This window comes from Poecilia latipinna, unplaced genomic scaffold (assembly GCF_001443285.1).
Source record: "Poecilia latipinna isolate Pla-1442-1.1 unplaced genomic scaffold, P_latipinna-1.0 Scaffold371, whole genome shotgun sequence".
Classification (NCBI taxonomy): domain Eukaryota; kingdom Metazoa; phylum Chordata; class Actinopteri; order Cyprinodontiformes; family Poeciliidae; genus Poecilia; species Poecilia latipinna.
The window spans coordinates 72465-87492 of record NW_015112987.1 but is presented as its reverse complement, the minus strand read 5'-3'; the positions used below and the strand labels follow the sequence as shown (position 1 = coordinate 87492).

Here is a 15028-nt window from a genome sequence, read left to right as displayed (position 1 = left end):
ACAGGTGTAAAGCAAATGAAAAAAAATATTTTATTTTATTTTCGCACCCATTTGATGCCGTCTTCCGCACTGAAAAGCTCATCACTGATTGGCTAAACGTAAGTCGCGTAAGGCTCCGCTTCCTCGAACGGCTCTGAACTGCTCTCCCCGTTGCCAGGCAACCTTCCTTCTCTTCCCGGCGAAGTTTTGACCAAAGACCGGAGCTCTGCTCGTCTCTCCTGAGGTTTTATTACCGCAAAAAAAGGCGAATAATTCACTCAGAGGGGAAAATGCCACAGCACAGAGGCGGTGAGAGATTAATTTAAGTAGTTTGCTACAGTTTTAGAAAATAATTTGACTTGCTTAACAAACTTAAATTTTCGGAACGTCACATCTTTATATTGATGAGCCGCTAGCATGTTTAGCTAACTTTTAATGGCTGTTTATGTCAGTTTAGCTGGTGAAAATGTTGCTTAATTGACGATAAAGATACTGAAAGTTTATTTAATTGTGATAAAAAAATTAATTTGAACTTTTTCTATTTTAGCTGTCACTACTGGTTTAAATCAGCTCTACACTGTCTGTGAAATATTTAAGAAAATGAGTAATTTGACCATATCATCATTATTAGGCATTTTTCCCAATTCCAAGCTGGATAAACTTTAATGAATTTAAGCATTGCAGTTGATATTTCTTGTATAATTAGCGAGGGTGTGGCCTAAAAAGATTAACACCCTGTATCGAGGTGTGTGTTATTATTAGGAGTCTAAACTGGAGCAACACTAAAACACAGATTGTTCAAAGACTTAATAGATGAAATGAGAGTAACTCTTATTAGACCAGAAGAGCAGTCCGTGGGTTGATCAGTAACTGGCTCAGAGCTTCACTTTGAGTCTGATGCCAACAAGGTGGAGGTGGGGTACTGGTACGGGCTGGTCTGATTAAAGAAGAACTGGTCGGACCTCTTCAGGTTGAAGATGGGGTCAAAATTAACTCCAGACCCTTCTGCCAGTTTTTAGACACTTTCTTCCATCATTGGTTCAGGAAGAAGTGTCCATTTTTCAAACAATTCCTCCTCTTGCTAGAAAATAAACGTGTGAAAGAAGTAAAACTGATAGCATGGGCCTTTCCTCACCTGAACTGAACCCAATTAAAACTGGTGGGCGGGTCGTAAACGGGAGATTTCCAGTGAAGGAAACCAGTCCAGCTCTCTGAACAGAGGCTGGAGCTGACAAACTCTGAATGGAGTCATGGTTACTTTCTGAATGGAAGCCAATCGCTGTTATTGAAAGAAGGGCGGCCATATTGGTCACTGATTGTTTTGTTTTTTTAATGTCAGAAATATGAAAGTTTTGAGTTGATTTTAATTGAAAAATGATGAAAATGCCAACGAGATGTGAAAATGTGTGTTTTTCTTTTACTTGCCCAATATTTGTTCACATATAGATATTTCCCTAAGAAAGCTAAAACTTCACTGTTACTTTCTTAAACCTTCATGTTTGAGGTTTATTAATATTTTTAGATTAACTAAAAACTCCAGGTGGTGAGTAGCAATATAATAATAATAATAGTATTATTTTAACCCTGTTACAAGCTCTTTTTATCAAACAGCCTCCCTTAGTTTGGCCAGTGAAACCAGAACTGAATTATTCTGCAATGAAAAATCCAACTGGTGATTTATGAAAACATTACTAAGTTTGTAAAAGCACAAACATGTTGATTTAATGTATTTTTGGATTTCTGTAAATGATCTAAGTTAATTTCAACAAGAAGAAGTTGAACTGTATTCATCTGTACTCCAGGTCATTGTGAAGAGTTCTTGTCTTTTTCTCGTAATGATTTAGACTTTCTTATAACATTTGACATGACAGTCAGGCTGTCCTGCATCTGGTGAGCTAACGCTGGTGCTTCTCATTGGACAGACGGGGACAGGTCGTCCGACGAGGACCTGGACGGGGACTCTGGGGACGTGGACCTGCCGGCGAACAGAGACGACTTCAGGGTATCGTGTGCGAAGGAGATGGCTCTGCTGGCTCTGATGGAGAAGACGGGATACAACATGGTGCAGGAGAACGGCCAGAGGAAGTACGGCGGCCCGCCGCCAGGTAAACCAGAGTCCAAACAGGAAATAAAACACGATGAGCTTAAAGCTTCACTCTACAGCGCTGACGTTTCCAACATTTTCTCACCGTATAACAACAAACTTTAATTCATTTTATTGGGATTTCAAAACAAAGTTTTCAGTTTTCCAAAATAATAAATCAGAATTTTTTATCATGACAAGAAATTTATGATGATAAATGATGAGATAAACGGCACAGCGGAAGTCCAGCAGTCTGTGGTGTCACGTTTAAATTTTAACGTATTTCTAATGTTGTATAAATTTAAGTGGTTTTATGAAAAATCAGCAGAATGAGTTGAATTTTTATCTGATCGTCAGAAAATTTGATTAATCATCAGAATAATTGATCATCGCCAAAATTTTTGATTAATCGTCGGAATATTAAATTATTCCTCAGAATATTTGAGTAATAATCAGAGTAATTGATTAGCTATCTGAATATTAGAAGAATAGACAGAATATTTGATTAATTGCATAACCAATTACCAGAAATAGTCGTTAGTGGCAGCTCTCCAGACTAGCAGAGTGCTGCAGGTTTGTATCTATTTAATATTGGGTATTTTAGTGACCTCTGACATTTGCAGATTTTACTGGTCCGTTATCCGTGGTAGATGAGCCTCTGACCCTGGTTGTGCGGTGCAGGTTGGGAGGGGCCGGCGCCGCCACGGGGCTGCGAGGTCTTCGTGGGGAAGATCCCCAGGGACATGTTCGAGGACGAGCTGGTGCCGCTGTTCGAGAAGGCTGGCAAGATCTACGAGTTCCGCCTCATGATGGAGTTCAGCGGAGAGAACCGCGGCTACGCCTTCGTCATGTACACCAACAGGTGGCGCTCTGTGACTGCGTCGGTCCGCCCTGTTAGCTGAGCAGGTTAATGAATGACGCTGTCGGTTCTGGTCCAGAGAAGCGGCTCAGCGGGCCATCCAGATGCTGGACAACTGTGAGGTCCGACCCGGGAAGTTCATCGGCGTCTGCGTGAGTCTGGACAACTGCCGCCTCTTCATCGGCTCCATCCCCAAAGACAAGAAGAAGGAGGAGATCATGGAGGAGATGAAGAAGGTGGGGAGCACACCTTTAGTTTACTCTCAATTCAAACTAAATGTGTTGAGCTACTCATGGACCTGCGGTATTTCTTTAAATCCTCCTCCTGTCATAGTGTTAAAATGACAGTAAAAACTTTCATCCAACCTGAATGCGAACGATCAGCCAATCAGAGGCTCACCTGTCCAGGTTGTTTCATGTCCTGCTGCTTCTCTCCTGTCAGTCCAGCTGATCTCAGAGCAGCTGCTGTCGTGTGTCTGGATTTAAAGTGACAGCTTGTCCTCATGAGTCAGAGTGTGTGTGTGTGTGTGTGTGTGTGTGTGTGCTCCCAGGTGACGGACGGCGTGGTGGATGTCATCGTCTACCCCAGCTCCATGGATAAGAGCCGCAACAGAGGCTTCGCCTTCGTGGAGTACGAGTCCCACAAGGCGGCCGCCATGGCCCGCAGGACGCTCATACCCGGTACCGTCTCCACACTGCTGCCTCTGTCACTTCCTGTCTGCGTCCAGCAGGGGGAGGCACAGCACAGCGACACACTGTTGTGATCTGCTCTTTAAGAACAGGATGATGAAGCAGGTGAGTCATGGAGTTTGAGGTCAGTCTGAGTTAAAGAAGCCGTCCTGATCCAGAGGGAATCTACTTCCCGTTACGTTGTCTTCTCCAGTTAGTGAGGAAAAACTCAGAATTCCTGGTGTCAGTGAATGCAGCGCAGTAAGGAGTTTATGAAAAGGTCAAATCCATAAATCAGAGTCCTGACGGTTCTCAGCATCAGCGCTGTAGAACCTGAATAAACACTTAAATTAATGTCCAGACAGGCTGTAAAACAATATAATATAATATAAAGTAAACCAGGCTGCACAGTGGCGCAGTTGGTAGAGCTGTTGCCATGCAGCAAGAAGGTTCTGGGTTCGATTCCCGGCCCCGGTCTTTCTGCATGGAGTTTGCATGTTCTCCCTGTGCATGCGTGGGTTTTCTCCGGGTACTCCGGTTTCCTCCCACAGTCCAAAAAACATGACTGTTAGGTTAATGGGTCTGTCGAAATTGCCCCTAGGTGTGTGTGTGTGCGCATGGTTGTGTGTCTGTGTTGCCCTGCGACAGACTGGCGACCTGTCCAGGATGTACCCCGCCTCTCGCCCGGAACGTTAGCTGGAGATAGGCACCAGCACCCCTCCCGACCCCACTGAGGGACAAGGGTGTTCAGAAAATGGATGGATAAAGTAAAGCACAGAGCTTTATGTTTACATTTATTATATGAACAATAACTCCTCAGGTTTGATACATCAGGATGTAATAAATGGATCTGAAATGATCAAAAACAGCAGAAGAAACTTGAAGCCAACATGAGGGACTGATGTGCTAAAAAGTAAGTACACCCCATCATCCAACAGCTTATTGTTTCTCATCTGACTTGGATCTTGGATCATTGTGAAGAACCTTTGGGGCAAACTGGGTTTGGGTTCAACACCAGGATGGACCGATTTGGATCCAGTTTAAGCTGAACTTCTCCTGGACTGAAGCCCCGCCCACACCACAACGCTTCCAGAAAAACCTTTTTAGTCTGATTTATTTGACTTTTATTCTGGAAAACAGCTGAGAAACACCAGAGCAGCTCCTTGTTTCCACTGTCAGAGATCATTGTGTTCTGGTAGTGAACTGGTTCTGGTAGTGAACTGGTTCTGGTAGTGAACTGGTTCTGGTTGTGAACTGGTTCTGGTTTGAACTGGTTCTGGTAGTGAACTGGTTCTGGTAGTGAACTGGTTCTGGTTGTGAACTGGTTCTGGGTGTGAATTGTTTCTGGTAGTGAACTGGTTCTTGTTGTGAACTGGTTCTGGTTGTGAACTGGTTCTGGTAGTGAACTGGTTCTGGTTGTGAACTGGTTCTGGTTGTTCCTGCAGGAACCTTCCAGCTGTGGGGCCACTCCATCCAGGTGGACTGGGCGGAGCCGGAGAAGGATGTGGATGAGGAGGTGATGCAGCGCGTCCGGGTCCTCTACGTACGTACAACTGTTCGTTTCCGCCTGCTGACATGACGGCAATGTTGGGATTAATTAGAGAAAAATCACCACAGATATTTTACAGAGTTTTTGTTTCTGAAAGTCATTGAAAGGTAAGTAAAATCATTAAACTCCATAATTGTCCTGGCCCGCGTGCCGGTGGGGAGTGTTTTACCCTCCAGATCAGAGCTGTGTTTAAGGCTGAAGACCGGAGAGCCTCCCACAGCTCCTGCTGTTTGAAATGTTCCTCAGATGAGCTGTAAGTGGAAAACAATTAGAGGCCTGGAGACGCGAGTCATTGATTTTCCTCTGTGAGCAGCTCAGTGGGGTGACGCGTCTCCCTACAGTCAAATTAACACACACACAGGCTGACAGTCATTACAGAGAACACCAGGAGTGGTTCTGAAGTGTGACCCCCACCTGTTGCCTGCCAACCCCGTCTGTCCTCCTGCTGCAGGTGCGTAACCTGATGATGGACACGACGGAGGAAACGCTCCACCGGGAGTTCTCCAGCTTCAAGCCCGGCTCCGTGGAGCGCGTCAAGAAGCTCACCGACTACGCCTTCATCCACTACCGCAGCCGCAGCGACGCCATCGCCGCCCTCACCCTGATGAACGGCGCGCAGATCGACGGCGCCACCGTGGAGGTCACCCTGGCCAAGCCGGCCGGTATCAAGGACGGGAGCGCCGCTGGGCGGAGGTACAACACCAGGGGTTACCTGGGAAACACGGCCGCGGGGGGCGTCGGCGACGGCCGCTGCTCGCTCAGAGCCACGCCCCTGCAGACCCGCCTGGGAAACCCCTATTACAATGGAGGAGGTGAGGACGGCATGAACAGAACCTGAAATACTAGAGACACGATTAGATTTTACATCTGCTTTAAACACATGAAGGCTATTGGTGTCGCTTCGTTCCTCTGTGTTGTTCAAACTCTTTTCATTTTATCGAACTCAAACACCTGTTCACCTCTACAGCGGAGCCCCGCCCCCATGCCTAGTCAAAGTTCAGCATTTTAGCATTTTCTCTGCAACCTGATGCCAAAATATTCACTGGAAATCCACCGAATCGATGATTGTTTTTCATAGATTACATCTAAAATGCAGCTTGGGAAACTGAAACACTTAGAAGCCATGTTACAGGCTGGCCAATCCAGGAGCTGCATTTATTGTGCTTAGTGCTGATTGGCTGAGCCACCAAAAGCAGAGATCACAATGCTAGCTTCTGCAGCTTTAAGACGGATTTCTTTTTTAACTTCTCAAACAGCCCCACGTTTAAACTTTATTTTATTTCCTAAAACTGTTTTTATGTCAGATATAAACAAACCAGGATGGATTTGATCTTTTAGTTTGAGGAGTTGAATTCTCTGACTTGAGATTCTGACCTTTGTGTTTCTGAGCAGCCAGGGCCTCTTACCAAGCTAAACACCCCAGGCTTCCCTTCAGCCTGACCACACGGACGTCCATGTTTCCTCTCCTGAGAGCCCAGTCGTGCTCCGCGTTGCTTCTCCGATATTAAAACCTTCTTCACCCTCAAGCTGTCTCTGCAGAGACGTCCTCAAACGTCCACTTTATCTTTAAGTGCAGGCTATGGTTTTCAGGATAAAGGTTACAAACACTCTGTATTAATCCAACTGTGAAGCTGCGTTCCTTTTCCACGACGCCTGCAGATATTTCCTGTAAATAAAAGTTTTAAAATGACCTCTCCCACAAACGAGCCATAAATGATTCATGGCAGGATGTGGGTAGAGCACATATAGGAGGAAGGAGAGATGGAATAGTGATGAGTGATTATGAAAACACTGAAACAAAAGATCCTTTTTCCAATAAATCTGGTCTGCAGCTCGTTGCAAGTGGAACTCAGCAACTCCAGAATGAGAAAAACAACAATCAGGAAAATGTATTTATTGTTCACAGCAGGGGAGCAAAGGCTGAGCGATGGATTCATCGAGTTTACAGAAGACATGATGAGAGCCAAGAGACCTGCTGGAATCTGTCTGTGTTCAGAAAACTTTCAGTTTAGTTGGTCTGATGGTTACCGGTTTAGTTGGTCTGATGGTTACTGGTTTAGTTGGTCTGATGGTTACTGGTTTAGTTGGTCTGATGGTTGTTCAGTCAGTTGGTTGAACCGTTAGGTGGATCTGCAGCTGATTTTGATGCTGGTCAGTTTAGATTATTGGTTGGTGGTCTGGCCGATGTTTCAGTCAGTGGGTTTGTTGATTGGTTGGTCAGACGTTTGGTCAATTGATTAGTTGATTTTAGAGAGTTTAAACCACAGCATAGTTAGAGTTGAATGAAAAACCCTTAAAGGAAAAGTCCCTTTACTTTCATTGCTGTAGCAGAAACCAAGTCAGACACAGGAAGCCGTTTAAATTCACCAAAACATCTGGTCAGTTGTGAGGCAGAGCAGGAGCAGAAAAAATCTAAATAAAACCAACTTGGTGATGCTGAAGCCGCCTGGAAGCGAGGGAGTGAATGGAGTTATATTTAATTAAAGTGAGTTCAGCTTGTTCACATTTAGTTAAATCAGGAAGTGAACCTGAGCTCCAGACTTTACTGCAGAGGTTGATTCAGCTTGAAGCTTTAAATATTCCCAGTCTGACGGTTTTACTTCCAAGCTCAAGGCGCTCCACAAACCATGGAGCCAAACATAAACAAACAACATGGCTGCCAGGGCAGGAAGTGAGTGAGTAGTTGCTTAATCTGCTCTAAACAATGATAGGGAGAGACTGTCTCACCCATTACACACGTGAACCCGTCCACGTCCGGTTGTCCTGGAGATGAGCCCTCTATGGGGAGCAATGAGGGACATAATTACCCAAACAACTTCAAAGCGTTTCTCAAACAAACACGCATCATGTGTTGCACAACAACTTGAACACTAATTAGTTTCATAAATAAGACCAAAGCAGAGAGCAGCATTCATTTCCATCTAATCAGGACCATTAAGGTGTTTTACACTGATGGGGCTGATCAGCAGCACTTAGTTAGTTATGTTTTGTCTCCTAACCGCTAATAGTGATAATTCAGGATGTCAGGTTCAGTTACCAGAGAGTATTGTGGGTAATCTGGGCTGCTGAGCTAAGGTTTTCTGGGTAAAACCCTCTGAAGAGGAAGTCAGTCACTCCATCATGGTGCCTTAATGAAGAGACGAGATGAGATGATGAAGAGCATCATTAATCAGAGGAGCTGTAGCTTCAACACACGCTTAGCCTCAGCAGGGATCAGAGAGTTAACAACGTCACAAACATCAGGACAGGAACATGAAGCCTCTTCCCTTCACTCAGGGCCTTTCAGGGGCCCGGCGCCTTTTATATTTTCTACCAGAAAAAAGACATTAAAATATTATTTATAGCTGTTTAGCATACAAATTGCTCTGGTCTCGTTGAGATGATTAGAAAGATTGTAAATGTGTTCCGCTGCTTTATTGCTTTAAGCTGTCGGACATAAAAGCCAGTCATAACAAGGACAGCGACATAATATTCACTGATGCTCATATCATCACTGGCGTAGCACAGTGCGTCAGGTTACAGTGAGTCAGGTGATTCAGCGGGTCGGTTCTGGTACCAGTTCATCCACAGTTCCCCTCCCACTGCCGCTACAGCAGCTGCAGCTGAGCTTCTCCTCACTTTACAAAATACAAAACAAAATGTCTGGATTGTTTGAGAACAGCATGGAGGAAATGATGAAATGTTGCAACAAGCTGCAGGCTCTGGGTTTAATGATCGGCCCGGTGCAGAATCGGGTCGTCAGGCTCTCAGTGAGGCTTTATGACACAGAAATGAGACATTCTGGACAATAACACACATTCAGCTGCTGGTTGTTAGAAAGCTCTGCTCTGTTTTTGTTGGTTTTTGCAAATTGTCTCGAGGTGATGTGGAACATAAGTAAACTGAACTGAACTAAAACAACCTGCTAGCTCTCCAACTGACATTAACTTACATTTTTTATCCTAAAATGATTTCACAACAAGCGTTCAGACCAGTTTATTCTCATCTTCATGGTGTCGGCGTTCGTTTAGATGCTATGTTAGGAGCTGATGTGATATCACACCAAGTAATTAAAAATATTACTCTGTTTACTTTTAAAACATATTTTACTGCCTATCATCAAAACGCAATAAAACAAGATAAAATTGGATAAAACTTAAAAAAATACTGGATTCAACTGGATAAGATTGGATAAAGCTGGATATAATTTGATAAAATAGAGTAAAACAGAGAACCTCTATTATCTTCTATCCAGCCTTCTTGTTGTCTGCCAACGTTTCCATGGAAACCAGTATCCTCCAGTCTGACTCCATTTTGAAGATGTACAGGAATCAGTTTAGTGTGACCTGGATGTTTTACTAAAACAAAACAAAATGTAGGAAAAGGTCAGACTGTTGAGTCAGCAGTCTGCCGTTCAGAGCAGAACAGTCAGGAAAGGGAAAAAATGTTTTATAGTTTCTGATCGTTCACTCTGATGTAATTAGTTAAAAGTAACATAATTACTTTATGACACAACTGCTTTATGTTGAGCCATAAAGTAAAGAAAGGCAGCTCTGCCCTTCCCCTCTGTGTCACTGCACACTGCCAGTTAGCTGGCTGAAAGAAGACTACTAGATTTGTTAAATTCTTACATGAACATTTTGATCATGTGAACCGTTTTGTTCTCACACCTTCAGGATTTCGTCCATCAGAATGTTTTTTATCTAGAACCTAATCTAGAACCTGTGTGTGTGTGTGTGTGTGTGTGTGTGTGGTTCAGAGGACCCAGAGCGCTTCATGTTCCCCCTGCTGCCCTGCACCCCCCTGACGCCCATCAGTCTGCTCGCCCTGAAGCAGAGCCAGATCGGCTCAGCCGTCAGCCTGCTGGAGTACCACTGCCACAAGAACTGCTGGTCTCCACCCGAGTACCACCTGTACTCCACCCCGGGTCAGGATGGGAAGCTGCTGCTCATCTACAAGGTCCACACACACACACACACACACACACACACACACACACTGAGCTGGTAGCGTCTCTCACACATTGATATTTACTCAGCAGCCTGTAGTTCAGGATTTGACCACACTTACTGAAGAGCCAACATCTTGAACTGAACCGTATCTTTAATGATCAGCTGTTCTGAAGCATCGGGGCCCAGAGAGCAGCTGTTCAGCTCTGTGAAACGGAAACATCTGGTTTGGCTTCACCTGCTTCACCTGCGGCTGCTCAGAGCCTCAGGAAGCTTCACTTTTACGGAAACAAGCAGCAGCAGCAGAACCTGACAGCCCCGACCTTCACAACAGAAACCCCAGGCCACATTCTTCATTCCTCTCTCTCTCTCTCTGTGTGTGTGTGTGTGTGTGTGTAGGTGGTGCTGCCGTCCACGCGGGCCACCTACATCCCTGATAAGCTGTGTGTGCTGCTGGACGACGCCAAGGAGCTGGCTGCCCAGACCACGCTGTGGAACCTGGGTAACGTCTCACTCACACCGCAGCCTCCATGTTGGGCTACTGACATGGAGCCGCTTGATTGGCTGGGAAATCTGAGGCTCAGAGACACAAACAGGAAGGAAATATAAATATTCAATAGGGAAGACAGAAGCATTTCTTTACTGAACCAGTTTTATTCCTGTTTATATTAGTCTTAAAGAGAAAGTGGAATAAAAAAGAAATGAAATTATATAAATTGTGTTCAGTCAGAGGCTTCTACAGTTACGCTGTAATACAGACTGCTATAGGAGCCTCTTCCTGTCCACAGCCATCAGTGTCTACAACAACTCTGAATAATATGACATTTAATTTTCATCTGGGATCAATAGAGTGGTTCTGAATTGAACTGATCTCTGCTTTCATCAAACATTTCTTCCTGATTTGATTAAAACGACAGAAATGTTTAAAATGACAGACTTTAGTCCCATCATTCCTCAGCTGAGCTGTTTCTTCTGAGGTTTGGATCAGAGTTGATCAGTGAGTCACGGCCGGCTGCTGGAGCTGATTCCAGTCTGCGGCTGTGTTGGACGTAACTCTGGCTGCTCTCCACGTGTCACTTCCTCCAGTTTGTTAAAAGGTCAGCAGGGCGTGGCACCAACTCTCTAATATATGCAGCCTGTGTCTGACAGCAGCTGCATGTTTTATGGATGGAGCAGAGCATCGTCAACGGTGACCCTTTAGTTTTAATGATGAGGTGATAACAACCTGCAGCACGTCTCCACTCACCCATTCAAAACTCACAGCTGCTGCTGCTGGAGGTTCAGCTGCTGCTGGAGGTTCAGCTGCTGCTGGAGGTTCAGCTGCTGCTGGAGGTTCAGCTGCTGCTGGAGGTTCAGCCTCCATCATCTGTTTAGGTCCCAGCAGCTCAGACCTGAACATTGATTTACCAAGTCACACAGCAAATCATCTGAACCCTGAAGGAGCAACGAGGCTGGAAGAGAAACACCTTGATTGTCTGGGAGCAGGCTGACAGGGCGGCCATGTTAGCGGCCAGTGGAGCGGCTGCAGCTCTGATTCAGACGAAAACTCTGACAACCGGAGCCAGTTAGATATTCCAAATTTTTTAATGATTCATTTTAAATATTCCAGACTTTTCAATGATCGTCTCCTGGAACCTGGGGAACCTTTCAGATGTCCAGTGTTGCTTCTTTAGCTAGTTTAGTTTACAAACTGGCCTGAACTTGTCTGCTGTTTTGGGTTAAGTTGATTTCTGTTTGGAGGCAGCATCTGTTTGGGTTTCTGTGGTAACCGTTGGTAACCGTTGGTAACCGTTGGTAACCGTTGTTTCTTCCTGTCTGCCAGCTCTGAGCATTAAGAACCAAAATTACTTTTGAAAGATTTTCTCATGAAACTTTTGCATTCAGTTCAATAATCCAAATGACATTTTCCATTTCACTGAAACTTTGGCTTTTCTGCAAGTCAAAGCTAATTCACCATCAAAGCAGCTTGTAGCAAAATGTCAGGATTGATTTAAAACGTCTTCAGTCTGGTCAGAGACTGAAGGCCTGCAACTTGTTCGACTTTTATGGTTTAGTTAGTGTTGGGACAGAATTAAAATTTTTAATTGAAGTAATTGCATTGTCTTTAATTATTTGAATTGTAACCAAAAACTATATTATAGATTTTTTTTAATGTTAAAACTAAGCTAAGTTCTTTTGTCAACAAAATGCGCAACATTTTTAGTTCAAAAATCTTTTTTTCTGTTTTTTTCTTTCTGAACCAGCAGGTCTGAAATGTGAGGTTCAGGTTTGGTCAAATTTATTTCTTTGCATCTTTCTATGAATAAATCAGACTTTGGCGTTTCTGCGCTGTAGCCGGACCGGTCCATTAATCCAGAACCAATGAAGTTCAGACATCAGCATGAAATGGAAACCGAGACAAAGAGGAACAATGGGTCAGAGCTGGAGAAAGCTGCTCCAATCTAAAGAGTTTAGAGAATCTCATTCTGGACCAGAACCCGGCAACCAGAACCAGCTTAATTATAGGGGAGGGAAGTGAGGAGAGCAGCAGGAGTTTCCTCCATGGGGGGATTTTTTATTAAACTCTCAGACTGCATGAATGTTTTATCCCCTCTCTGCTCCACAGGAGCCTGAATATCTTTGGTTCTGATAAAAAATGTCCTTATCGGGTTTATTTTAAATAAATTTATTTCTGCTTCATCTCCTCTCCTTGATGTCTTCATGTCTGAATCCTCCTGCTGCAGAAGAAGAGGAATCTCTCATGAGGAAAATGGTTTCATCTGGATTTTGTTCCCACTAAACTGTTTGTTTCCCTTCCTTTTATTATAGTCAGGTTGATTTATGAAAAACATTTCAGTTTAAAGTTCTTTACATCATAAAAACTTTGAGCAAAACAAATCAGATATGTTGATCAATGTTTCATTTACCTCTAATCAAAGGTAAATCTAACAGTCTTGATTTAAAGGAACTCAGTGTTTCAGCTGTTTTTCGGTTTTCTGGAAGTCGATCATTCCATACTAATTGATTAGAAGTTGTTAATCTGGTGAACCTCAGATGATTTAAACTTGCTGCCGTAACGATGTGATGTTTTGTCCAGAACGGTGCGTCTCATTCCCAACCTCCTGTGTTTCCGTCCAGATTCGTCCATCCTGACCGGAGCTTCCTTTGACTCTCCCAGCAGCCTCTCTCCTCCGCTCGCCATGTCGCCGTCCGACTGCAGTCCCAGCCTCCTGAGCTGCGGCGGCCGCACCTTCACGCCCTGCCTGCCCGCTCCTCCTCCTCCTCCGCCGTCGCCCTTCCCCATCTCCCCCCTGCCCTCTCTCTCCGCCTTCTCCCCCGCTGCGTCCCAAGCCCAGCGGCTCTACTTCAACTCTCAGTCTCCGTTCTACTGACGGTGAGGCTGAAACTCACTGCACTTCACTCATCTCACCTCAGGCTGATGTGTTTCCACGTGTAAAAAACGGAAAAGAGAGATTATTTATGTTAAGCTACATTCACACAGCAGGTCTTTATGCTCAGTCATACCAAGATTAGGGCCACTGATAAAAAAAAAAGAAATTCAGACATTTTTTTTATTCAAAATTCTGACTTTTGATCTCAGAAGATTAAATTCAGAATTCTGAGAAAAAAGTTAACGTTCTGTAGAGGAGCCTCACTCATCATGAGCCTCATCACGAGGCTCATGATGAGTGAGGCTCATGATGAGCCTCACTCATCATGAGGCCCTCAAACCGCATGAGTTTTTATGCAATTTGAGACTGTTAAATAACAGTCCAGACTGTTAAATAACAGTCCAAAGACTGACTGATGATGGTCAGTTTGTCTCTTGGGTTTGAAGCCAGTTTGTCCTTCACTCTGCTGCCATGGAAACCTTCTTTTCTTACCTCTGTTTGACAGAATGTGTAGAAAAGTATTTGTTTTTGTTTTTTCCTGATTGCAGGGAATCGTTTGTCGCCCAGGGAGCGAGCTGCGTCGCCGGAGGAAGAGGAGGGTGAGGAAGGCAGGCAGGGATTTGTCCACGCAGGTTTCCAGCCGCTCACTCTCTTCTCTCCGTCTGATAATCTGAGTTAGCGCAACGGTTCTCTGGTTTTCCTGACGTTTGTCAGATCTCAGAACGTCCTCTCCTCTTCCCGTCTCTCTGTCCTCGTCTCCTCATCACATCCCACCGAGTCCAGAACCCGCCTCACCCCCGGTCCGATCTGACCTCCTGCCCTCAGGTCCGGTTACATTAACAGCAGCAGAGCGCGTCTTCCTCCACAGATTCAACTTCTGAAGCCTTTCAGGAAATGTTGGCGTTGATGTCGGCGCGCTGAGCTAATGACTCAGACGGAGCGGGGGTAACATGGCCGCCTCCTTTCCGCTTCCTGTCATCCTCCAGAGACGCGCTCAGCAGCTGGAAACACATTCAGCTGCTGACCCCGTTCACATAAACCTGAGTGATCCAACAAAACTCATTTCATGATTTTCAAGGTTTAAAAACTTTAAAAAGGCTTAAAAAAGCAGATTTAATAATTATAAATAGGCTGCAGTGTTTAAATGTCAGACAGGAATAAAACTGTTTATTTTGAAGCCACAGAAACTAATCAGGTTTGTTTATGTTTTCTCTGCAGATTCAGATAAAATATGGAAATAATTCACCGTTAATATTCACTGTGTTTACCAGACATGGTGACATTTTCCAAAAATTTCAACTCAATAAAATCTAGCCCATCTATGGAAAGCCATTTTAGTCACTAATAATGATATAATAGTAATAACACAACATGGCTGTAAAAACGATTCTAAAGTACAATAATAAAGTAAATATGAACACATGCATAAAGTTAATAACTTAATGAAAATAAAAATAAACATTTTCTTACCGTAGGCCAACGTTTTTCACTTCTATTGGTTTAAAAGGAGCAGAAGAGGAATATTATTACATTTTATATGCACCTTTTTCAAAATACAGTTTTGATTTTTGTTTTAATTATTAAGACTACT

At 44.1% G+C, this 15028-nt stretch overlaps 1 protein-coding gene across 1 annotated transcript; it reads left to right on the top strand.

Annotated features, from left to right (window-relative positions):
• Positions 1–90: 90 nt before the first annotated feature.
• Positions 91–14590, top strand: rbm46 (RNA binding motif protein 46). Its single transcript, XM_015036504.1, has 11 exons — positions 91–288; positions 1902–2084; positions 2744–2924; positions 3001–3157; positions 3472–3601; positions 5035–5132; positions 5590–5950; positions 9877–10076; positions 10466–10568; positions 13184–13439; positions 13986–14590. The coding sequence occupies exons 1-10, from the start codon at positions 270–272 to the stop codon at positions 13435–13437; spliced, it is 1686 nt and encodes a 561-aa protein (XP_014891990.1). The 5' UTR covers positions 91–269; the 3' UTR covers positions 13438–13439; positions 13986–14590.
• Positions 14591–15028: the final 438 nt, after the last annotated feature.

Excerpts from the sequence above, each read along its gene's own strand:
- rbm46 (XM_015036504.1), top strand. Across the intron at positions 3,602-5,034 it reads CCGCAGGACGCTCATACCCG|GAACCTTCCAGCTGTGGGGC; the intron begins GTACCGTCTCCA and ends TTGTTCCTGCAG. Across the intron at positions 10,077-10,465 it reads AGCTGCTGCTCATCTACAAG|GTGGTGCTGCCGTCCACGCG; the intron begins GTCCACACACAC and ends GTGTGTGTGTAG.